Genomic DNA, 25,955 nt, shown 5'->3' with positions numbered 1-25,955 from the left:
TTCCCCAATATAGGAGGCGGAGCGCTTTCAGCAAATCGACTCTACATGGATCGGGATCATGCAGCGAGCGCGGAATGTTCCCAATGTGGTGGAGTGCTGTGTCGGGGATCCAATGTTGGGAGAAATTCTGCCAGATCTTCAGAAACAACTGGATTTCTGTCAAAAGTCTCTCACAGGGTAAACATTTGCTTTTTAAAGTAATCGCCAGGTGAAAGGATTCCACAAAGAATCAAGTTCACTTGCATTGGGGTTAGTGGGGTTGCTACAGAAAATAATACCGGGAACTCTTGTGTGGCGGTTTGTAATGAGTTAGTAATGAGCATTTCTGCCACCTGCATGATTGGAGAAGAACAGCAACTCACTGCATGTAATGATTGAAAAAATATTTCCCCCCAACAGGTACCTGGAGAAAAAACGTCTCCTGTTCCCACGATTCTTCTTCGTGTCCGATCCTTCCCTCTTGGAAATCCTCGGGCAAGCCAGCGATCCACACACAATTCAGGTGAGCACATTCATTTGCGATAAAAATGCAATTTGGTTCTACCCTAAATGGCTTGTAAATGTTTTTCTTTCATTAAGGCTTGGACAGAGAAACCAAAATGAGCCTTAGATAGTCACGTATTACAATATCATATGAGGCATTTTGCTTAATTATTGGCCTACGACATATTCTGCAGACAAAATAAACATATCCTTCATTAAACATAACACAACAAATTTAGAAACAATTGAACTAGGACTGAACAAATCGTGATGTGTGTTTAAATACCGTATTTTTCGGACTATAAGTCGCAATTTTTTCCATAGTTTGGCCGGGGGTGCGACTTATACTCAGGAGCGACTTATGTGTGAAATTATTAACACATTAGCGTAAAATATCAAATATTATTGATCTCATTCACGTAAGAGACTAGACGTATACGATTTCATGGGATTTAGCGATCGGGAGTGACAGATTGTTTGGTAAACGTATAGCATGTTCTATATCAGGGGTCACCAACGCGGTGCCCGCGGGCACCAGGTAGCCCGTAAGGACCAGATGAGTAGCCCGCAGGCCTGTTCTGAAAATAGCTCAAATAGCAGCACTTACCAGTGAGCTGCCTCTATTTTTTTAATTTTATTTATTTACTAGCAAGCTGGTCTCGCTTTGCCCGACATTTTTAATTCTAAGAGAGACAAAACTCAAATAGAATTTGAAAATCCAAGAAAATATTTTAAAGACTTGGTCTTCACTTGTTTATATAAATTCATTAATTTGTTTACTTTGCTTCTTATAACTTTCAGAAAGACAATTTTAGAGAAAAAATACAACCTTAAAAATGATTTTAGGATTTTTAAACACATATACATTTTTACCTTTTAAATTCCTTCCTCTTCTTTCCTGACAATTTAAATCAATGTTCAAGTAAATTAATTTTTTTTTATTGTAAAGAATAATAAATAAATTTTAATTTAATTCTTCATTTTAGCTTCTGTTTTTTCGACGAAGAATATTTGTGAAATATTTCTTCAAACTTATCATGATTAAAATTTTAAAAAAAATGATTCTGGCAAATCTAGAAAATCTGTAGAATCAAATTTAAATCTTATTTCAAAGTCTTTTGAATTTCTTTTAAAATGTTTGTTCGGGAACATTTAGAAGAAATAATGATTTGTCTTTGTTAGAAACATAACTTGGTCCAATTTGTTATATATTATAACAAAGTGCAGATTGGATTTTAACCTATTTAAAACATGTCATCAAAATTCTAAAATTAATCTTAATCAGGAAAAATTACTAATGATGTTCCATAAATTATTTTTTAAATTTTTTCAAAAAGATTCAAATTAGCTAGTTTTTCTCTTCTTTTTTTCGGTTGAATTTTGAATTTTAAAGAGTCGAAATTAAAGATAAACTATGTTTCAAAATTTTATTGTAATTTTTTACGTGTTTTCTCCTCTTTTAAACCGTTCAATTAAGTGTAAATATCATTAATTATTAATAATAACATAGAGTTAAAGGTAAATGGAGCAAATTGGCTATTTCTGGCAATTTATTTAAGTGTGTATCAAACTGGTAGCCCTTCGCATTAATCACTACCCAAGAAGTAGCTCTTGGTTTCAAAAAGGTTGGTGACCCCTGTTCTATATGTTATAGTTATTTGAATGACTCTTACCATAATATGTTACGTTAACATACCAGGCACGTTCTCAGTTGGTTATTTATGCCTCATATAACGTACACTTATTCAGCCTGTTGTTCACTATTCTTGATTTATTAGGGCCCGCACGGCCCATGTAAAAGGGAGACATGAAACAAAAACCTCTATGTAGGTCTCACTTAGACCTACTTTTCATAATTTAACATCCTCGGGCAAAAATCAACAGGAAGTTGGCAAATCCCCCTTCAAGACAAAAATTTACTAAAAACACTCATTTTTGCCTCTTTAAGCTGTAATTTGACCCCCTTAAAATACTTCAAAACTCACAAAACTTTTCACACACTGGTGGAAATTGCGATCTAAAAAAAAAAACGAACCCCAAAACTAAAAATTGCGCTCTAGCGCAATTTTTGAATAAAACAGAGACAAAACTGCTCCCCAGAGGAAAACTCAGACAAAACTGCTTAGAGACATGAAACAAATACCTCTATGTAGGTCTCACCTCGACCTACATTTCATAGATTGACATCCTTCAGCAAAAATCAACAGGAAGTTTGCAATCCCTCCTTCAAAACAAAATTTTTGTTAAAACCGGTCCCCAAACATCAAACATTATCTCCTCTGAGCGCGTTTGTCGTTTCGGCTTCAAACTGCTACAGGAGAGAGATTGAACCCTTCTGATTAAAAGTTGACGATGGCGTTTTGATTTTACGAGCTTTCAAAAACCGGCTGCGCTAAAGCTGCTGCTCTGCTACTGTGCTTTTACGAGCCTTCAAAGAAAACAACCACTGTGCAGCGGCACCTAGGAAAAAAACACAGACAACACTTCCTCTAACTCCCAGTACGAATAGCGTAGAGACATGAATCAAAAACCTCTATGTAGGTCTGACTTTGAGCTAGATTTCATACACGGACATCCTTCAGCAAAAATCAACAGGAAGTTGGCAATCACCCCTTGAAAACAAACGTTTCATAAAAACACTCATTTTTGCCTCCTTGAGCTGTAATTTGACCGCCTTAAAATACTTCAAAACTCACCAAACTTTTTACACACATCAGGACTGCCGGAAATTGCGATTTAATTAGGACTAGCACCTGCTAAAGATGCGGACCCGACCAACGCTGCTTGCAGCTTTAATTATTATTATTCTTTATTATTATTCCGCAGCTTTGCGGACTACTTTGCCCCTTTTAACATGCTTCAAAACTCACCAAATTTTACACACACATAAAAAAACGCGTCCTCTTAACATGCTTCAAAACTCACCAAATTTTACACACACATAAAAAAACGTGAACAAAACTCTTTAGTAAAAAAACCAAACCCCAAAAATCTAAATTGCGCTCTAGCGCCCCCTAGGAAGAAAACACAGACAACACTTCCTCTAACTCCCAGTACGAATGTCGTAGAGACATGCAACAAAAACCTCTATGTAGGTCTGACTTAGAGCTAGATTTCATACACTGACATCCTTCAGCAAAAATCAACAGGAAGTTGGCAATCACCCCTTCAAAACAAAAGTTTACTAAAAACACTCATTTTTGTCTCTTTGAGCTGTAATTTCACCGCCTTAAAATACTTCAAAACTCACCAAACTTTTTACACACATCAGGACTGGCGGAAATTGCGATCTAATAAAAAAAAAACGAACCCCAAAACTCAAAATTGCGCTCTAGCGCCCCCTAGGGATAAAGCACAGACAAAACTGCTCCTCTGAGAAAAACACAGACAAAACTGCTTGTAACTTCCGGTAGGAATGTCTTAGAGACATGAAACAAAAACCTCTATGTAGGTCTCACTTAAAACTACATTTCATAGATTGACATCCTTCACCAAACATCAAACATTATCTCCTCTGAGCGCGCTTGTCGTTTCGGCTTCAAACTACTACAGGAGAGAGATTGAACCCTTCTGATTAAAAGTTGACGAAAGAGTTTGGATAAGCGCTACGGTTTTGATTTTACGAGCCTTCAAAGAAAAGAACCACTGTGCCGCAGCACCTAGGAAAAAACACATACACAACTTCCTCTAACTCCCAGCACGAATATCGTACAGACATGAAACAAATACCTCTATGTAGGTCTGACTTAGAGCTACATTTCATACACTGACATCCTTCAGCAAAAATCAACAGGAAGTTGGCAATCACCCCTTGAAAACAAAAGTTTCATAAAAACACTCATTTTTGCCTCCTTGAGCTGTAATTTGACCCCCTTAAAATACTTCAAAACTCACCAAACTTTTTACACACATCAGGACTGCCGGAAATTGCGATTTAATTAGGACTAGCACCTGCCAAAGATGCGGACCCGACCAACGCTGCTTGCAGCTTTAATTATTATTATTCTTTATTATTATTATTCCGCAGCTTTGCGGACTACTTTGCCCCTCTTAACATGCTTCAAAACTCACCAAATTTTACACACACATAAAAAAAGCGCCCTCTTAACATGCTTCAAAACTCACCAAATTTTACACACACATAAAAAAACGCGAACAAAACTCTTTAGTAAAAAAACCAAACCCCAAAATTGCGCTCTAGCGCCCCCTAGGAATAAAACACAGACAACACTTCCTCTAACTCCCAGTACGAATGTCGTAGAGACATGCAACAAAAACCTCTATGTAGGTCTGACTTAGAGCTAGATTTCATACACTGACATCCTTCAGCAAAAATCAACAGGAAGTTGGCAATCACCCCTTCAAAACAAAAGTTTACTAAAAACACTAATTTTTGTCTCTTTGAGCTGTAATTTCACCCCCTTAAAATACTTCAAAACTCCCCAAACTTTTTACACACATCAGGACTGGCGGAAATTGCGATCTAATAAAAAAACCGAACCCCAAAACTCAAAATTGCGCTCTAGCGCCCCCTAGGGATAAAACACAGACAAAACTGCTCCTCTGAGAAAAACACAGACAAAACTGCTTGTAACTTCCGGTAGGAATGTCTTAGAGACATGAAACAAAAACTTCTATGTAGGTCTCACTTAAACCTACATTTCATAGATTGACATCCTTCAGCAAAAATCAACAGGAAGTTTGATATCCCCCCTTCAAAACTAAATTTTTGTAAAAAGCGGTCACCAAACATCAAACATTACCTCCTCTGAGCGCGTTTGTCGTTTCGGCTTCAAACTACTACAGGAGAGAGATTGAACCCTTCTGATTAAAAGTTGACGAAAGAGTTTGGATAAGCGCTACGGTTTTGATTTTACGAGCCTTCAAAGAAAAGAACCACTGTGCCGCAGCACCTAGGAAAAAACACATACACAACTTCCTCTAACTCCCAGCACGAATATCGTACAGACATGAAGCAAATACCTCTATGTAGGTCTGACTTAGAGCTAGATTTCATACACTGACATCCTTCAGCAAAAATCAACAGGAAGTTGGCAATCACCCCTTGAAAACAAACGTTTCATAAAAACACTCATTTTTGCCTCCTTGAGCTGTAATTTGACCCCCTTAAAATACTTCAAAACTCACCAAACTTTTTACACACATCAGGACTGGCGGTAATTGCGACTAGCACCTGCCAAATACGCCGGCCCGACCAATGCTGCTTGCAGCTTTAATTTCAAATTGCCTTTCAAATGTCTATTCTTGGTGTTGGCTTTTATCAAATAAATGTCCCCCAAAAATGCGACTTATACTCCAGTGCGACTTATATATATGTTGTTTTCCTTCTTTATTATGCATTTTCGGCCGGTGCGACTTATACTCCGAAAAATACGGTACCTGAGTTTGTCAATCAAACTGGGGGTAGGAGATCTGTGTGAAGCTCACTCTCCATTACGTGGAATGAAAACGGCAATCTTAGGCGCTAATTTCATCAAGATAGTATATGGAAACGGGGGAAAAAAACAACTATCCAATGAAATGTGAATGTACAAAAACAGTGGTACTTTTGTATTTTGTACATGCTTGAATTTTAAACCATGTTCGTGAAACACAATTTGTGGTCATTTTGTTGTCCCCCCCCCCAGCCACATCTTCTGGGAGTGTTTGACAACGTGAACGAGGCTGAGTTCGACGTCAAAGAATACGACAAGATTATTGCTGTTCTTTCCCAGGAGGGGGAGAAATTGATGGTGCGTCATGGAGTTGATAACAAATGGTTGTCCAGTGTTTCCCATAAACTGCCAAGATACCTGTGGCGGTGGGGGCGTGGTCACCGTGACATCATCGAGTAATTTGCATAATGTACTACAATGATTTGATTTTCTCTAAAAAGGCTCAAAAAATGTATACTTACTAATTAATAATAACAGCTTTGTTTTAAACGTCCATCCATCCATCCATTTTACAATATAATTACAACACTTTATGTACATATTTATATACAGATTTGAACAATAAGTTATTCACTGAAATATATTTATTAATTGTGGTTCTTACAAAAAATATATCTTATAAAATATAAAAGCTAAAATGTCTCAAAGCTCTGCCCCTTTAATTAGTGCATACTAAATCATTTAACTTTAGCCTACTACTACAACCATATTATTTACCAGCAACATAAAGTGAAACAGAGGCAGAGGTGTCCTGCCACAGTCAGTAACAAATAAACAGAAAACAGTAGTGGTGGTAGATAGACACAGAGCTTCATCAAACATCTGATCCACTGAACAAAGAGCTCCAAAAATCTTGAACTTTAGACTGCCATCAGTTTTTACTCCCTACACTTAACCATGTGTTTCCTACTGCCTGCAGACTTTGCACCCTTTGTTATATACACATGTTGTGTTTATAATATAAATACAATTGATAAAGTCAAATACAAATAAGGCAACAAGAGAAGTATCCTACACTTCTCTTTTGTAAAGTAAATCTGAACAGCCGATATGGGCATCTACATCAACTATATCAGTGGTCCCCAACCTTTTTGTAGCTGCGGACCGGTCAATGCTTGAAAATTAGTCCCACGTACCGGGGGTGTATTTAAAAAAAAAAAATTGTTTTTTTTTTTGGTTTTTTTTACATAAATAAATACAATCATGTGTGCTTACGGACTGTATCCCTGCAGGCTGTATTGATCTATATTGATATAGAATGTATATATTGTGTTTTTTATGTTGATTTCATTAAAAAAAATAAAAATAAAATTTTTTTTTTTTTTTTTTTTTTAAATTCTTGTGCGGCCCGGTACCGGTCCGCGGCCCGGTGGTTGGGGACCACTGAACTATATGATTTGCCTGAGAAGCTGGAGAGGACAAAAAAAAAAAAACAAAAAAAATAATTTTTTTTTTTTAAATGTTTTTTTTTTTTAATTTTTTTTTTTTTTTTGGCGGACGTAATTCTTTCGTGGCGGGCCACCACAAATAAATGAATGTGTGGGAAACCCTGGTTGTCAAAGGAGTGATTTCTCCAGATGATATTAATGTAAGGAATGAACATGTGGCATAGGACACTGAAGTGTGTGTTTGTGCTTCTAGCTGGACAAACCGGTCATGGCTCAGGGTGCAGTGGAGCTCTGGCTTGGGAAGTTGCTGGTGGAGCAGCAGTCTTCTCTCCACACTGTCATCAAAGCTGCTGAAGACGTGATCAATGATGAGGAGTTTGAGCTTATACCTTTTCTCGACAAGTTCCAAGCCCAGGTATAATAGTTCGGACCTAATGTTGTGGCCATTTAGCTTGTATGTTTACCTTTTATTGACGCGTCCCCGCCTACTTCCTGCCTTAGGTGGGCCTGCTGGGAATTCAAATGCTCTGGACAAGGGATTCAGAGGAGGCCCTGGAGAATGCTGAATTTAGCAAGGAGGTCATGTTGTTCACCAAGAAGAAGATGCTAAATCTCCTGAGGACTCTCATCAAGCAAACCACCTACGATTTGACCAAGTTTGACAGGGTCAAGTACGAGACCCTCGTCACCATCCACGTGCACCAGAGCGACATCTTTGAAGAACTGGTAGGGCTCATTCCTTCTGCTTTTTATTATGCTAGGTTCACACCAATGGCGCTTTGACGGCGCTTTAAAGCGGCATGCAAAGCGGCGTTAAAGCGTAACAAAGCGTGATTAAAGCGTGAGGGTCGTAATGGATCGTGGGAAAGCTTGTAGTGAAGCGGGACATGCGGCAAGTTCGGCAAAATTTTTTAAACGGTTTTAAAAAATTCTGCGCTCTGTCAAGAATGGAATAAAGCGCAGAGAGCGTATCAAAGCCTGACAAAGCCTGACAAAGCTCAGCAAAGCTTGACTCAAAGTGTAGGAAAGCTTAACAGATCTTGGTTCAAAGCGCGGACCCCAGTCTACAACTACAAATAGGAAGTGACTGTGATATTGACTAGTGACATTGAATATAAAAAATAAAAGAAATGCCTTTTATTGTCAACTAGCATAAGAAATGAAAGATAGATATTTATTAAGATGACAAAGAAATAAAAGAAATGAAGATATAAAACATAATAAATAATAAACATAATACAACGGAAAAAAAAGAGAAATTGAAAAAATAAATGAATATAAAACATAATAAATAATAAACATAATATAACGGAAAAAAAAGAGGAATTGAAAAAACAAATGAATATAAAACATAATAAATAATAAATAATAAACATAATATAACGAAAAAGGAAGAGGAATTGAAAAATAAATAAATATAAAACATAATAAATAATAAACATAATATAACGAAAAAAGAAGAGGAATTGAAAAAATAAATGAATATAAAACATAATAAATAATAAACAATATAACGAAAAAAAAAGAGAAATTGAAAAAATAAATGAATATAAAACATAATAAATAATAAACATAATATAACGGAAAAAAAAGAGAAATTCAAAAAAACAAATGAATATAAAACATAATAAATAACAAACATAATATAACGAAAAAAGAAGAGAAATTGAAAAAAAAAATGAATATAAAACATAATAAATAATAAATAATAAACATAATATAACGAAAAAAGAAGAGAAATTGAAAAAATAAATGAATATAAAACATAATAAATAATAAATAATAAACATAATATAACAGAAAAAAAAGAGAAATTGAAAAAATAAATGAATATAAAACATAATAAATAATAAACATAATATAACGGAAAAAAAGAGAAATTGAAAAAATAAATGAATATAAAACATAATAGATAATAAATAATAAACATAATATAACGGAAAAAAAGAGAAATTGAAAAAATAAATGAATATAAAACATAATAAATAATAAACATAATATAACGAAAAAAGAAGACAGATTGAAAAAATAAATGAATATAAAACATAATAGATAATAAATAATAAACATAATATAATGAAAAAAAGAGGAATTGAAAAAATAAATGAATATAAAAAATGTGTGGAAAACAGTATACTGAGTTTTTCACATTTTTTTTAACTTATTTGTTTATCATATTTCTCTTTTTTATTACATTATGTGTTTTATCCTGTATATAATAAAACAAAAAGAGAAATCAAATAAATAGATAAATCTAAAAAAATGTGGGGAAAACTTAGTATACTGAGTTTTTCACTTTTTTTTTTTACTTATTTGTTTATCATATCTCTCTTTTTTATTACCTTATGTGTGCGCACGCAATTTTCATCAAATTCACAAAATAATAATCACAGCATCTTCCAAATTGCACATAATTACATAGCAATATCACATTTCAAAGTCATTATTACAAATGAATGTTCATAATGTTCATGACACATTAATTCCAATGCACAACAGAGCTTGATAATCGTGTCAGAGCCTGATTTAAAGCGTCAGGATCGCATCCAAGCATAATAAAGTTCAATAAAGCGTAATAAAACGTATCAAACCGTGATTCAAAGCGGCATCAAATCGTGAGGAACGGTAATTCGTCCCCCCAAAGCGGCAACTAATTTGTATCAGAGCGTATCAAAGCATAACATTACCTCGGAGATTGGGATATTCGTGGAAAAATTGACAAAAATGACGGCGCTTTGCTCGCCGCTTTAAAGCGCGGCAAGCGCCGTTGGTGTGAACCAGGCATTAACACGCTTTATGTGGTGGTAATCTGCTTTTCTCCTCAGGTGGCAAAGTCGGTGAAATCCACCAGTGACTTTGAATGGTTAAAGCAGAGCAGGTTTTACTACAATGATAGTATAGACAAAATCATTGTGTCCATCACCAACGTCGACTTCGTTTATCAGAACGAGTTCCTGGGCTGTACTGACCGCTTGGTCATCACCCCACTCACTGACAGGCAAGACACTCACTGACCACAACATTAGGGACACCTGCAAAGCTTCAGGAATAGGGATGGCCGTTGTTTATATTTTAACCTCTGTCGGTACTTTGTGTACTTAGAAAATAAAATACAATAGAATAGGCTTTTATTGTCCTTGCAAATTAAGAACAACAAAATTGCGGGTGATATGCCAGCAACAATGCACATACAAACAAGACATTTACGTTACAGTTGAAAATGTAACCTTCGCGCAACCCTGTGACCCATTTCCTCCTGACTACCGGTACTTAAAGGGAAACCACACTTTTTTTTGGAAGTTTGCCTATCTTTCACAATCAATATGAAAGACATGACGACGGATGTATACACACTACCGTTCAAAAGTTTGGGGTCACATTGAAATGTCCTTATTTTTGAAGGAAAAGCACTGTACTTTTCAATGAAGATAACTTTAAACTAGTCTTAACTTGAAAGAAATACACTCTATACATTGCTAATGTGGTAAATGACTATTCTAGCTGCAAATGTCTGCTTTTTGGTGCAATATCTACATAGGTGTATATAGGCCCATTTCCAGCAACTATCACTCCAGTGTTCTAATGGTACAATGTGTTTGCTCATTGGCTCAGAAGGCTAATTGATGATTAGAAAACCCTTGTGCAATCATGTTCGCACATCTGAAAACAGTTTAAGCTCGTTACAGAAGCTACAAAACTGACCTTCCTTTGAGCAGATTGAGTTTCTGGAGCATCACATTTGTGGGGTCAATTAAACGCTCCAAATGGCCAGAAAAAGAGGACTTTCATCTGAAACTCGACAGTCTATTCTTGTTCTTAGAAATGAAGGCTATTCCACAAAATTGTTTGGGTGACCCCAAACTTTTGAACGGTAGAGTATATTTTCTGTTTTGCTTTATTAAATGGATATACAGTATTGAATGTTTGGCACAGAGCGGATCAGAGCAAGATGAGGTAGAAAAAAACAACATTTTTTTTTCCTAGGTCCCCTTTAAAGGCCTACTAAAATGACATTTTTTTTATTCAAACGGGAATAGCAGATCCATTCTATGTGTCACACTTGATCATTTCGCGATATTGCCATATTTTTGCTGAAAGGATTTAGTAGAGAGCATCGACGATAAAGTTCGCAACTTTTGGTCGCTGATAAAAAAAAAGCCTTGCCTGTACCGAAAGTAGCGTGACGTCACAGGAGGAAGGATTCCTCACAATTCCCCGTTGTTTACAATGGAGCGAGAGAGATTCGGACCGAGAGAGCGACGATTACCCCATTAATTTGAGCGAGGATGAAAGATTCGTGGATGAGGAACGTTAGAGTGAAGGACTAGAGTGTAGTGCAGGGTGTATCTTTTTTCGCTCTTTTTGGCTCATTGGATTCCACACTCTCTCCTTTTTTCTTTTGTGGATCACGAATTTGTATTTTAAACCACCTGGGATACTATATCCTCTTGAAAATGAGAGTCGAGAACGCGAAATTGACATTCACAGTGACTTTTATCTCCACGACAATACATCGGTGAAGCTCTTTAGCTACGGAGCTAACGTGATAGCATCAGGCTCAAATGCAGATAGAAACAAAATTTTAAAAAAACCCTGACTGGAAGGATAGATAGAAGATCAACAATACTATTAAACCATGAACATGTAAATACACGGTTAATAATTTACAGCTTGGTGAAGCTTAACAATTGACGCTAACTTAGCTACGGAGCGGCGGCGGGCGTTGTAGCTTTCGACGACACCCCGGCCGCCATCAGAGTCGGCAAGAAACATATATTTCCCCAAAGTGACGTACGTGACATGCACATAGCGACACGCACGTACGGGCAAGCGATCAAATGTTTGGAAGCCAAAGCTGTACTTACGGTAGCGCGTCTGCTATCCAGCTCAAACACAACACAACCTCCTGGTTGTGTTGCTGCAGCCAGCCGCTAATACACCGATCCCACCTACAACTTTCTTCTTTGCAGTCCCCATTGTCCATTAAACAAATTGCAAAAGATTCACCAACACAGATGTCCAGAATACTGTGGAATTTTCCGATGAAAACAGAGCAGTTTGTATGGTGACACATTGGGTACGAATACTTCCGTTGCCGTCGTGACGTCACGCGCATACGTCATCATACATAGACGTAAACCGGAAGTTTAGCGGGAAATTTAAAATTGCACTTTATAAGTTAACCCGGCCGTATTGGCATGTGTTGCAATGTTAAGATTTCATCATTGATATATAAACTATCAGACTGCGTGGTCGCTAGTAGTGGCTTTCAGTAGGCCTTTAACGTAAATGAGCATATTCGGTTAAAATGATATGTGGGATGAATATGCGTTTATACATTTTAACGCAATATGTTTTGTGATTAATTGCCTGCGTTAACGCGCCAATTTTGACAGTCCCAGTCTTTACACACATCGTTTTGTTGCTAAGTATTATTGTGCTATACACTACGCACAGGTGCTACATTACACTGTCCCAGGCCCTGGGCATGAGCATGGGAGGAGCCCCCGCTGGGCCAGCCGGTACCGGAAAGACGGAAACCACGAAAGACATGGGTCGCTGCCTGGGGAAGTACGTGGTGGTCTTCAACTGCTCCGACCAAATGGACTTCAGGGGACTTGGCAGGATTTACAAAGGTGATTAAAGTATTGTGTTGATTTTTGTGGCACATTGTTGTTCGGTGTGTCCCAATAATTTCCCTACCGATACGATTTGGATGTTGGAGCCTTAACTATTGGCCAATACTGGTATTAATCTGATACAATATCAACAGGTATTATTACATAAACAGGTATTATTGTATTATTTTGTATAGTAGAATGTGAGAAAAGATTTGATCAAGTGAAATTAGTCAAAAAACAATAGTAGGTATTAAAAGTACTAATATATTTATTATTAACTGTCTGGAATGGACGTATGCAGTCTTTAAATGGAAGTGGAGTGGTATTTTGATTTTTAGAGACACAATAATTCTTGACGTTAACTTCATGACGCAGTAAGTTGAATGATGTGGACGTGTTTGTTAATGAATACTTTCTAGATTATTCTGCAGTGGAGACTTTGTATGTGTAATATGTGAACTGTGATTATTTGATTCTTTATATTTCCAAAACGCAATATTAATCAATTAAGGAAACTTATAACGCATGTCTAGCGTGTGTGCTATTGTGTGCTTAGCTCTTGTGTTACTGTTAGCTCCTAGTAGCCAAGAGCCTACCATGTTTACTTTTTGTAAATACAAACCCCGTTTCCATATGAGTTGGGAAATGGTGTTAGATGTAAATATAAACGGAATACAATGATTTCCAAATAATTTTCAACCCATATTCAGTTGAATATGCTACAAAGACAACATATTTGATGTTCAAACTGATAAACATTTTTTTTTTTTTGCAAATAATCATTAACTTTAGAATTTGATGGCAGCAACACGTGACAAAGAAGTTGGGAAAGGTGGCAATAAATACTGATAAAGTTTAGGAATGCTCATCAAACACTTATTTGGAACATCCCACAGGTGTGCAGGCTAATTGGGAACAGGTGGCTGCCATGATTGGGTATAAAAACAGCTTCCCAAAAAATGCTCAGTCTTCCACAAGAAAGGATGGGGCGAGGGTCACCACTTTGTCCACAACTGCGTGAGCAAATAATAGTCAAACAGTTTAAGAACAACGTTTCTCAAAGTGCAATTGCAAGAAATTTAGGGATTTCAACATGTACGGTCCGTAATATCATCAAAAGGTTCAGAGAATCTGGAGAAATCACTCCACGTAAGCGGCATGGCCGGAAACCAACATTGAATGACCGTGACCTTCGATCCCTCAGACGGCACTGTATCAAAAACCGACATCAATCTCTAAAGGATATCACCACATGGGCTCAGGAACACTTCAGAAAACCACTGTCAGTAACTACAGTTGGTCGCTACATCTGTAAGTGCAAGTTAAAGCTCTACTATGCAAAGCAAAAGCCATTTATCAACAACACCCAGAAACGCAGCCGGCTTCTCTGGGCCCGAGATCATCTAAGATGGACTCATGCAAAGTGGAAAAGTGTTCTGTGGTCTGACGAGTCCACATTTCAAATTGTTTTTGGAAATATTCGACATCGTGTCATCCGGACCAAAGGGGAAGCGAACCATCCAGACTGTTATCGACGCAAAGTGTAAAAGCCAGCATGTGTGATGGTATGGGGGTGTATTAGTGCCCAAGACATGGGTAACTTACACATCTGTGAAGGCACCATTAATGCTGAAAGGTACATACAGGTTTTGGAACAACATATGCTGCCATCTAAGCGCCGTCTTTTTCATGGACGCCCCTGCTTATTTCAGCAGGACAATGCCAAGCCACATTCAGCACATGTTACAACAGCGTGGCTTCGTAAAAAAAGAGTGCGGGTTCTTTCCTGGCCCGCCTGCAGTCCAGACCTGTCTCCCATCCAAAATGTGTGGCGCATTATGAAGCGTAAAATACGACAGCGGAGACCCCCGGACTGTTGAACGACTGAAGCTCTACATAAAACAAGAATGGGAAAGAATTCCACTTTCAAAGCTTCAACAATTAGTTTCCTTAGTTCCCAATCGTTTATGAGTGTTGTTAAAAGGAAAGGCCATGTAACACAGTGGTGAACATGCCCTTTCCCAACTACTTTGGCTCGTGTTGCAGCCATGAAATTCTAAGTTAATTATTATTTGCAAAAAAAAAATAAAGTTTGAGTTTGAACATCAAATATCTTGTCTTTGTAGTGCATTCAATTGAATATGGGTTGAAAAGGATTTGCAAATAATTGTATTCCGTTTATCTAACACAATTTCCCAACTCATATGGAAACGGGGTTTGTAAATTGAGTAAAGCACAATAAATGACCAACTTTGTGGGCTTATTGGAGGACATTTAGATGTTAACTGGTTGTTCTACTTTGCGGAAGTAGACACGTTGCTTGTATCGCAGCTTATATCGGAAATTTTATATGCAAGCTGATGTTATGTGAAACTTGTTTTTTTGCGGGTATCGCTCGGGACATTCAAAATGTTGTGTTGCAGACTGTGTGTGTTTTTGTTCACTCAGGTCTTGCACAGTCTGGCTCGTGGGGCTGCTTTGACGAATTCAACAGAATCGACTTACCGGTGTTATCTGTGGCCGCTCAGCAAATTTATATTGTGCTGGTTGCTCGAAAGACGCACAAAACTTCTTTTATATTCACGGACGGTGACCTTGTGGACCTGAATCCAGAGTTTGGCCTTTTCATCACCATGGTAAGACATGTAATAAGTAGAAATAAACATGTCAAAGCCTGTGTGTCATTCCTTTGCCTAGAACCCTGGTTATGCCGGTCGTCAGGAACTTCCTGAGAACTTGAAAGTGCAGTTCAGGACGGTGTCCATGATGGTGCCAGACAGGCAGGTAATATGTATCATCTATAAAGAAATGCAGCCTCCTATTGTTCCTATTTGCAATGATGACCTTTTTCTGTTGCGGTCAGATCATCATGAGGGTCAAGCTGGCCAGTTGTGGTTTTAACGAGAATGTTCTCTTGGCCCAGAAGTTCTACGTGCTTTATAAACTGTGTGAAGAGCAGCTCACAAAACAGGTAAAACCACACTTTGTGAGGTTTAATAGCTGGCTTTTACAGGCAATTTCAATAATCTGTCCCAGGTTTAGATGTTTGTTGTCTATGTCAGTGTTTTTCAACCACCGCCTGATATTATGCAGTTCCACCTAATTGGGTTAAAAATATTTTATGCAAACCAGTAATTATAATCCGCAAATATTGTGCCGTTGTTGAGTGTCGGTGCTGTCTAGAGCTCGGCAGAGTAACCGTGTAATACTCTTCCATATCAGTAGGTGGCAGCAGGTAGCTAATTGTTTTGTAGATGTCGGGAACATGGTTTGTTGTCGTGATCACAATATGCAGAGGACAGCGGGCAGAGGTGGGTAGAGTAGCCAGAAATTGTACTCAACTAAGAGTACTGTTACTTCACAGATTTATTACTCAAGTAAAAGTAAGGAGTAGTCACCCAAATATTTACTTGAGTAAAAGTAAAAAGTATGTTGTGAAAAAACTACTCAAGTACTGAGTAACTGATGAGTAACCTGTTACTTTAATGATGACGACAACAAATAATGCACACAAACATAAAAATAGCAATGAGCAAATTCAGAACCAGGAATATCTCTTAAGCAACTAAAACAATAATATATATTAAATAATAATACATTAACATAAAACTAATGAAGGCAAATTGAGCCACAATAACTTAACAGCACCATAGGCTCAGTAGGCAGATATTACAAAGGAAAATAACAAGTTAGCCTTTACGCAAACCATAAACTGATAGGTGTGGGCTGCACCTGGGAACACACTGTACACTTCTGATTGGTGTTTGTATGCATGCATGAGTGTGTGTGCGACTGTGTGTGTGTGTGTGTGTGTGTGTGTGTGTGTGTGTGTGTGTGTGTGTGTGTGTGTGTGTGTGTGTGTGTGTGTGTGTGTGTGTGTCTTTGTCTGTCTCTGTCTATGAGGCTGCAGTGCGTTAATAAATGTCCCCACACGATGTACATTTGACAGTGATTCATAGCAGGGAAGCTAACATCAGCCTACGGTGACAGCCAAAATATCTACTCACGTTACTTACCGCTTTGTGCTTCCTCAAATTTGACGTTGAGTTCATGTAAACTTAAGCTTGTTGTTTGCCGCTGAAACTTGATGTGCAGTTAATCACGTGACCGCCTGGCTGTGTTTGATTGGTTAAACGGAGTCAAACGTCACCAGTGACTGCATTTGATTGGTGAAACGGAGTCAAACGTCGCCAGTGACTGCATTTGATTGGTGAAACAGAGTCAAACGTCACCAGTGACCGTATTTGATTGGTGAAACGGAGTCTAACGTCACCAGTGACTATTTGATTGGTGAAACGGAGTCAAACGTCACCAGTGACCGTATTTGATTGGTGAAACTGAGTCTAACGTCACCAGTGACCGTATTTGATTGGTGAAACGGAGTCAAACGTCACCAGTGACTGTATTTGATTGGTGAAACGGAGTCAAACGTCACCAGTGACTGCATTTGATTGGTGAAACGGAGTCAAATGTCACCAGTGACTGCATTTGATTGGTGAAACGGAGTCTAACGTCACCAGTGACCGTATTTGATTGGTGAAACTGAGTCTAACGTCACCAGTGACCGTATTTGATTGGTGAAACTGAGTCTAACGTCACCAGTGACCGTATTTGATTAGTGAAACGGAGTCAAACGTCACCAGTGACCGTATTTGATTGGTGAAACTGAGTCTAACGTCACCAGTGACCGCATTTGATTGGTGAAACGGAGTCAAACGTCACCAGTGACTGCATTTGATTGGTGAAACGGAGTCAAACGTCACCAGTGACTGTATTTGATTGGTGAAACGGAGTCAAACGTCACCAGTGACTGCATTTGATTGGTGAAACGCAGGCATGCGATAGATCCTACTTTGAAGGTCTGTCTGACAAAGCAAAACAAACAAAGCGTGCATTAACAGATGGATAAAAATGAGTAGCGAGTAGCGAGCTGAATGTAGATAAATGGAGCTCAGTAAAAGTAGCGTTTCTTCTCTATAAATATACTCAAGTAAAAGTAAAAGTATGTTGCATTAAAACTACTCTTAGAAGTACAATTTATCCCAAAAGTTACTCAAGTAGATGTAACGGAGTAAATGTAGCGCGTTACTACCCACCTCTGACAGCGGGAAGCAGTGTGCAGGTAAAAATATATCTAATGCTTAATCCAAAAGTAAACAAAAGGTGAATGCCACTAAGAAAAGGCATTTAAGCTTCGGGAAGGCTATGCAAAACAAAACTAGAACTGAACTCGCTGCAAAGTAAATAAAAACAGAATGCTGGACGACAACAAAAACTTACAGCGTGTGGAGCTGAGACGGGCGTCCACAAAGTACATTCATTCATACATGTCATGACAATCAACAAAGGACAGCAACAACTTAAATAGTCTTGATTTCTAAAACAAAGCAGGTGTGAGGAATAGCGCTTAAAGGAAGACATGGAACTGCTACAGGAAAAGCCACCAAAATAGGAGACAAAAGACAAAAACTAAAACACTACACACAAGAAAACACAAAAAAAGTCCAAATAAGTCAGGGTGTGATGTGACAGGTGGTGACAGTACACCTACTTTGAGACAAGAGCTATAGTGATGCATGCTTGGTTATGCTTTAAATTCATATCCAACAATTGCAAGAACGAGTTTTTACTGTCAATATCAGCTACTGAGTTGAAATGTTTTAATGTTTTCTGCTGGTGGTGTGCCTCCGGATTTTTTCAATGAAAAAAATGTGACTTGGCTCAAAAAAGGTTGAAAAATACCTGCGGTTTTCCAGGTACACTACGACTTTGGACTGAGGAACATCCTGTCCGTCTTGAGGACACTGGGAGCCAGCAAAAGGGCCCGACCCGATGACTCAGAGTCCAGCACTGTCATGAGAGTGCTCCGTGACATGAATCTGTCCAAGCTGGTACAACACAAGTCTCAGGTCTCGTTTTTGGATGTGTAGGCAGGCGCTCTAAATGTGAATGCTGTTCCAGGTGGATGAGGACGAGCCTCTGTTCCTCAGTCTCATCAACGACTTGTTCCCTGGCATCAAGCTGGATAACAGTACCTATAATGAACTACAAGCTGCTGTAAAGAATCAAGTAGAGCTCGCTGCTTTGGTTAACCACCCCAACTGGAACTTGAAACTAGTTCAGGTATTACAAAACCTACACTTTGCTAACATCCTCTAAGCATCTGACTTGGACTTGTGGTTCCCACTGGCAGCTTTATGAAGCATCACTGGTGCGGCACGGCCTCATGACGCTGGGGCCCAGTGGGGCTGGCAAGACCGCCGTCATCAACATCCTCATGCGAGCGCTGACTGAGTGTGGGACACCGCACAGGGAGATGCGCATGAACCCCAAGGCCATTACCGCGCCACAGATGTTTGGCCGCCTGGACGCTGCCACCAATGACTGGACGGATGGCATCTTTTCCACTCTGTGGAGGAGGACCCTCAAAGGGAAGAAAGGTAAAGTTCTTAAAGGCTTACTGAAACCCACTACTACCGACCACGCAGTCTGATAGTTTATATATCAATGATGAAATCTTAACATTGCAACACATGCCAATACGGCCGGGTTAACTTATAAAGTGCAATTTTAAATTTCCCGCTAAACTTCCGGTTTAAAACGTCAATGTATGATGACGTATGCGCGTGACGTCAATCATTGAAACAGAAGTATTCGGACGCATACATATCCAATACAAAAAGCTCGGTTTTCATCGCAAAATTCCACAGTATTCTGGACATATGTGTTGGTGAATCTTTTGCAATTTGTTTAATGAACAATGAAGACTGCAAAGAAGAAAGCTGTAGATGGGATCGGTGTTTTAGCGGCTGGCTGCAGCAACACAACCAGGAGGACTTTGACTTGGATAGCAGACGCGCTATCCGACCGCATTGATGATCGGGTGAAGTCCTTTGTCGCTCCGTCGATCGCTGGAACGCAGGTGAGCATGGGTGTTGATGAGCAGATGAGGGCTGGCTGGCGTAGGTGGATAGTGTTGCGTTTGACCAGTGTTCCTCCAATGGGGAATTCAAATTGCTAGTCTCTCCCAGATTCTTTTTATGGCAATAAGCTGATGTTTATATTCAATCACCAGGCAGTAGTTGGTATTTTGTGGTTTATTCTCCAAGCTTAGAGGACAAACGTGAGATCAACCCAGTACACAAGCGTTCCCTCGCCCAGTCTAGATCGGTCTACCAAAACCCCGGAACTCCTGTGTACTTCCCTCTGTCCCTTGCCCCCCACCCTCCTTTGTTTAGACTACTACTTGTGTTATCTCTACTCTCTGCATTCCACTGCTAGAAGACCGACACCTTACTTTGCAGACTAGCCATGGAAGGAAGAGTACTAGCTATTTTGTAATACAATTATGGAGGGAAAGAAGTAACACTTAAATATGGATATGGTTCTGAACTGGTTCCAACAAGTGCTAATGTTTTTAGCATAGCTCTGTGAGGTCCCGTTGCTAAGTTAGTTTCAATGGCGTTGTTAGCAACAGCATTGTTAAGCTTCGCCAGGCTGGAAAGCATTAACCGTGTAGTTACAGGTCCATGGTTTAATAGTATTGTTGATTTTCTGTCTATCCTTCCAGTCAGGGGTTTATTTCTTTTGTTTCTATCTGCAGTTAAGCCCGATGCTATCACGTTAGCTCGTAGCTAAAGTGCTTCGCCGATGTATTGTCGAGGAGATAAAAGTCACTGTGAATGTCCATTTCGCGTTCTCGACTCTCATTTTCAAGAGGATGTAGTATCTGAGGTGGTTTAAAATACAAATCCGTGATCCACAATAGAAAAAGGAGAGAGTGTGGAATCCAATGAGCCAGCTTGTACCTAAATTACGGTCGAGCGAAAAAAGATGCGTCCTGCACTGCACTCTAGTCCTTCACTCTCACGTTCCTCATCCACGAATCTTTCATCCTGGCTCAAATTAATGGGGTAATCGTCGCTTTCTCGGTCCGAATCGCTCTCGCTGCTGGTGTAAACAATGGGAAAATGTGAGGAGCCTTTCAACCTGTGACGTCACGCTACTTCCGGTACAGGCAAGGCTTTTTTTATCAGCGACCAAAAGTTGCGAACTTTATCGTCGATGTTCTCTACTAAATCCTTTCAGCTAAAATATGGCAATATCGCGAAATGATCAAGTATGACACATAGAATGGATCTGCTATCCCCGTTTAAATAAAAAAAATTCATTTCAGTAGGCCTTTAAACCCAATTTTTCCCTCCCTGCATCTTTTTTCTCCACTGGCCTGCACTCTCACCGCTCTACATTTTTTATTCCACAATACCGTATTACTGCACCTGAGTCTTTGACGAGGCTCAAATCCACTAAGGTACCTTTCGTGGACCTCACTTAAACAATTGTTGGTGGTACATTGGTTAGTGCTCCTGCCTCGCTATAAGAAGGTCCTGGCTCAGGGTTGTTCTGTTTGGAGTTTGCATGTTCTCCCCGTGACTGCGTGGGTTCCCTCCAGGTACTCCGGCGTCCTCCCACCTCCAAAGACATGCACCTGGGGATAGGTTTATCGGAAACACTAAATTGGCCCTAGTGTGTGAATGTGAGTGTCAATGTTAATAATAATAATAATAATAGATTTTATTTGTAAAAAGCACTTTACATTGAGTAAACAACTAGGGATGTCCGATAATGGCTTTTTGCCGATATCCGATATTCCGATATTGTCCAACTCTTTAATTACCGATACCAATATCAACCGATATATACAGTCGTGGAATTACCACATTATTATGCCTAATTTGGACAACCAGGTATGGTGAAGATAAGGTACTTTTAAAAAAAAAGTATAAAATAAAATAAGATAAATAAATTAAAAACATTTTCTTGAATTAAAAAGAAAGTAAAACAATATAAAAACAGTTACATAGAAACTAGTAATTAATGAAAATTTGTCAAATTAACTGTTAACGGTTAGTACTATTAGTGGACCAGCAGCACGCACAATCATGTGTGCTTACGGACTGTATCCCTTGCAGACTGTATTGATATATATTGATATATAATGTAGGAACCAGAATATTAATAACAGAAAGAAACAACCCTTTTGTATGAATGAGTGTAAATGGGGGAGGAAGGTTTTTGGGTTGGTGCACTAATTGTAAGTGTATCTTGTGTTTTTTATGTTGATTTAATAAAAAAACAAAACAAAAAAAAACGATACCGATAATAAAAAAAACGATACCGATAATTTCCGATACTACATTTTAACGCATTTATCGCCCGATGATATCGGACATCTCTATAAACAACCTCAAAGTGCTACAGTGTATAAAAAAAATAAATAAATAAATAAATACAAATAAAAGCTAGAACAGCCATATAGCTATAACTAGTATGCATATATCTAAAAAAAAATGCTTTTTTAAAAAGAAGGGTTTTTAAGCTTTTTTTAAAAGCATCCACAGTCTGTGGTGCCCTCAGGTGGTCAGGGAGAGTGTTCCACAGACTGGGAGCGGCGGAGCAGAAAGCCCGGTCTCCCATTGTTCGTAGCTTTGTCCTCTGAGGTTGGAGGAGGTTAGCCTGTCCGGAGCGGGGGTGAGTAGTTCTTTGAGGTAGAGGGGGGCATTTCCATGGAGGCACTGGTGGGTTAGTAGGGAGACTTTGAATTCAATCCTGAGTGGAACAGGAAGCCTGTGAAGGGATTTGAGAGTTGGTGTGATGTGGTCATATTTCCGCACTCTCATCATTCACACTGGCGATTTATAGTGTGAATGTTGCCTATCTGTTTTGGCCCTGTGATGAGGTGTGAGACTTGTCTAGCGTGTACCCTGCCCTTCCGCCTGAGTGCAGCTGGGATAGGCTCCAGCCCCCAAGCAGTAGAAGATGGTTGGATGGATAATGCTATTAGGTGCAGTATAAAGCATATTGACCAATGTCTCCAGGGGAGATCATATGGATTGTGCTGGACGGCCCTGTGGACGCCATTTGGATTGAAAACCTCAACTCTGTGCTGGACGACAACAAGACCCTCACACTGGCCAACGGCGACCGTATCACCATGTCGCCGGCCTGCAAGCTGGTGTTTGAGGTTCACAACATCGAGAACGCCTCCCCGGCCACCGTGTCCCGTGTCGGTATGGTCTTCATGAGCTCTTCAGCTCTCACCTGGGCACCCATACTGAAGGTAACATTGAAATGCTTATGTATGGATTTGTATCTTTATATATGTGTGTGTGTATGTATGTAATTATTATTGTTATATATATGTGTATGCATGTATGCTAAGTGTTCATTTAACTGCTGTGTAACAATTTTTTCAAGGATTTTCGAGATGAAGGGAAGGTGGGACACGGCCCGGCAGTTTACCATGAGGTCGGGATCGAGGTTACGTCTTTAGAGCAGAGGATGAATAACCGCTTTTTTTAATGCTAGGGGAACAGTGCCGGAGGAAAGTGATACGTCTATAATATTTAGCACTGATGGTCCTAATATTACAAACAGCTTCTTGATAAGTTTCCCAGGAAGTGGGTCAAGTAAACATGTTGTTTGTATTGTCCCAATTACACGTCGCAGGAGTTCCTCTAATGTTATTTAATCAAAAAGAGAGACTATTTTGGAGAGCAATATCCGTCGTATATACATTTGTATCAGTGTTAATAGAACCCAGGGACGCATTGTCTTTAATTTCCTTTCTAATGAGTTACATTTTCTTATTAAAGAAAATGAAAATCTGAGCAAATGTGCTGGGTCAAAAGTATACATACAGCAATGCTAATATTTGCTTACATGTCCCTTGGCAAGTTTACCTGCAAATAGGCGCTTTTGGTAGCCATCCACAAGCTTCTGCTTGAATTTTTGACCACAAAATTGGTGCAGTTCAGCTAAATGTGTTGGTTTTCTGACATGGACTTGTTTCTTCAGCATTGTCCACACGTTTAAGTTAGGACTTTGGGAAGGCCATTCTAAAACTTTCATTCTAGCCTGATTTAGCCATTCCTTTACCACATTTGATGTGTGTTTGGGGTCATTGTCCAGTTAAAACACCCAACTGCGCCCAAGACCCAACCTCCGGGCTGATGATTTTGCGTTGTCCTGAAGAATTTGGAGGTAATCCTCCTTTTTTATTGTCCCATTTACTCTCTGTAAAGCACCAGTTCCACTGGCGGCAAAACAGGCCCAGAGCATAATACTACCACCAAAATGCTTGACGGTAGGCATGGTGTTCCTGGGATTAAAGGCCTTACATTATCTCCTCCAAACATATTGCTGGGTATTGTGGCCAAACAGCTCCATTTTTGTTTCATCTGACATCACATGGACAACGATAAGACCTTCTGGAGGAAAGTTCTGTGGTCAAATCACACAATCATTTCATCAAACACATACTAACATTGTTCCCCTAGGGCAGTGGTTCTCAACCTTTTTTCAGTGATGTACCCCCTGTGAACATTTTTTTAATTCAAGTACCCCCTAATCAGACCAAAGCATTTTGGGTTGAAAAAAAGAGATAAAGAAGTAGAATACAGCACTATGTCATCAGTTTCTGATTTATTAAATTGTATACCAGTGCAAAATATTGCTAATTTTTTGTGGTCTTTCTTGAACTATTTGGAAAAAAAGATATAAAAATAACTAAAAACTTGTTGAAAAATAAACAAGTGATTGAATTATAAATAAATATTTCTACGCATAGAAGTAATCATCAACTTAAAGTGCCCTCTTTGGGGATTGTAATAGAGATCCATCTGGATTCATGAACTTCATTCGAAACATTTCTTCACAAAAAAAGAAATCTTTAACATCAATATTTATGGAACATGTGCACAAAAAATCTAGCTGTCAACACTGAATATTGCATTGTTGCATTGTAATGAATGGAATAGCCTACTTGATTTGATGTTCAGTTTATGAACTTACATTCATATTTTGAAGTATTATTCAGTAAATATATTCATCGAGGATTTTTGAATTGTTGCTGTTTTTAGAATATTTTTAAAAAATCTCACGTTCCCATTGGCAGACCTTCAAGTACCCCCAGGGGTACGCGTACCCCCATTTGAGAACCACTGCCCTAGGGGAAACTGTGTAAAACAGGGCACACTTATAAAGCTTAATCTATTTTACTATAACAATCTACAAGGTTAATGTAGTTTGCTTCTCTTTATTCCCCTCCATTTATCTGCTTTCTTTTGTAATTCGTTTTCATTACATATGTATAGTGTTGCATTTGAAACAATTGTATTGTTGATAATTGAGGTAATTATTTTTACTATTCATTATTAGTAGTGCTATTCCTATTGGTATTTGTATTGCTCCATTTGTACTGCAATTTTGTTCATCGTCATTTCTGTGTTATTGATATTTACTACTAACTTCTTCTCTGTTATCATTTTTCGTATCATATTTGTACACACCATATTTTCCAATGTCCTTCTGTTGTTGTTTTTGTCCCTGTGTCTTATCCACCTCTTGTCCCTGCAAATACCCCCTCTGTCTTCCTTTTTCTTCTTTCTATCCCCTCCTCCTCCGACCGGCTGCGCCAAACATTAAATAAATCTATTTAATAAAGTTAAATACAAATAGGGCAAAAAAAAGTATCCCACACTTCTCTTTTGTAAAGTAAATATGTACAGCAGATATGGGCATCTACATCAACAATATGACTTGTATATGACTGAATGCTTGCTTTTGTGCTCCTATTTTGTGTTTGTCATATCGCGTTTTTGTGCTTTTGATTGATTGATTGAGACTTTTATTAGTAGGTTGCACAGTGAAGTACATATTCCGTACAATTGACCACTAAATGGTAACACCCGAATAAGTTTTTCAACTTAAGTCGGGGTCCACTTAAATTGATTCATGATACAGATATATACTATCATATATACTATCATCATAATACAGTCATCACACAAGATAATCACATTGAATTATTTACATTATATACAATCAGGGGGGGGTAGGATATGGACATCAAGTAGTGGACATAGAGAGAGAGAGAGAGAGAGAGAGAGAGAGAGAGAGAGAGAGAGAGAGAGAGAGAGAGAGAGAGAGATCAGAAGGCATAAGAA

The 25,955-nt window shown here is 38.6% G+C and overlaps 1 protein-coding gene across 1 annotated transcript in view; it reads left to right on the top strand.

Moving 5' to 3' along the window:
• The window catches only part of LOC133631538 (dynein axonemal heavy chain 8-like), a 200,699-nt gene that overhangs the window by 94,608 nt on the left and 80,136 nt on the right, over nt 1-25,955 (top strand). The window contains exons 37-50 of the mRNA XM_062023834.1: nt 14-177; nt 400-502; nt 6,132-6,236; nt 7,581-7,742; nt 7,829-8,053; nt 10,153-10,325; nt 12,785-12,963; nt 15,397-15,584; nt 15,646-15,732; nt 15,812-15,919; nt 18,705-18,839; nt 18,910-19,071; nt 19,142-19,388; nt 22,827-23,068. Coding sequence (XP_061879818.1) covers nt 14-177; nt 400-502; nt 6,132-6,236; nt 7,581-7,742; nt 7,829-8,053; nt 10,153-10,325; nt 12,785-12,963; nt 15,397-15,584; nt 15,646-15,732; nt 15,812-15,919; nt 18,705-18,839; nt 18,910-19,071; nt 19,142-19,388; nt 22,827-23,068 — 2,280 coding nt within the window. The remainder of the gene's footprint in view (nt 1-13; nt 178-399; nt 503-6,131; nt 6,237-7,580; nt 7,743-7,828; nt 8,054-10,152; nt 10,326-12,784; nt 12,964-15,396; nt 15,585-15,645; nt 15,733-15,811; nt 15,920-18,704; nt 18,840-18,909; nt 19,072-19,141; nt 19,389-22,826; nt 23,069-25,955) is intronic.

This window comes from Entelurus aequoreus, linkage group LG16 (assembly GCF_033978785.1).
Source record: "Entelurus aequoreus isolate RoL-2023_Sb linkage group LG16, RoL_Eaeq_v1.1, whole genome shotgun sequence".
Taxonomy (NCBI): Eukaryota; Metazoa; Chordata; class Actinopteri; order Syngnathiformes; family Syngnathidae; genus Entelurus; species Entelurus aequoreus.
This window is presented reverse-complemented; position numbering and strand designations above follow the sequence as displayed.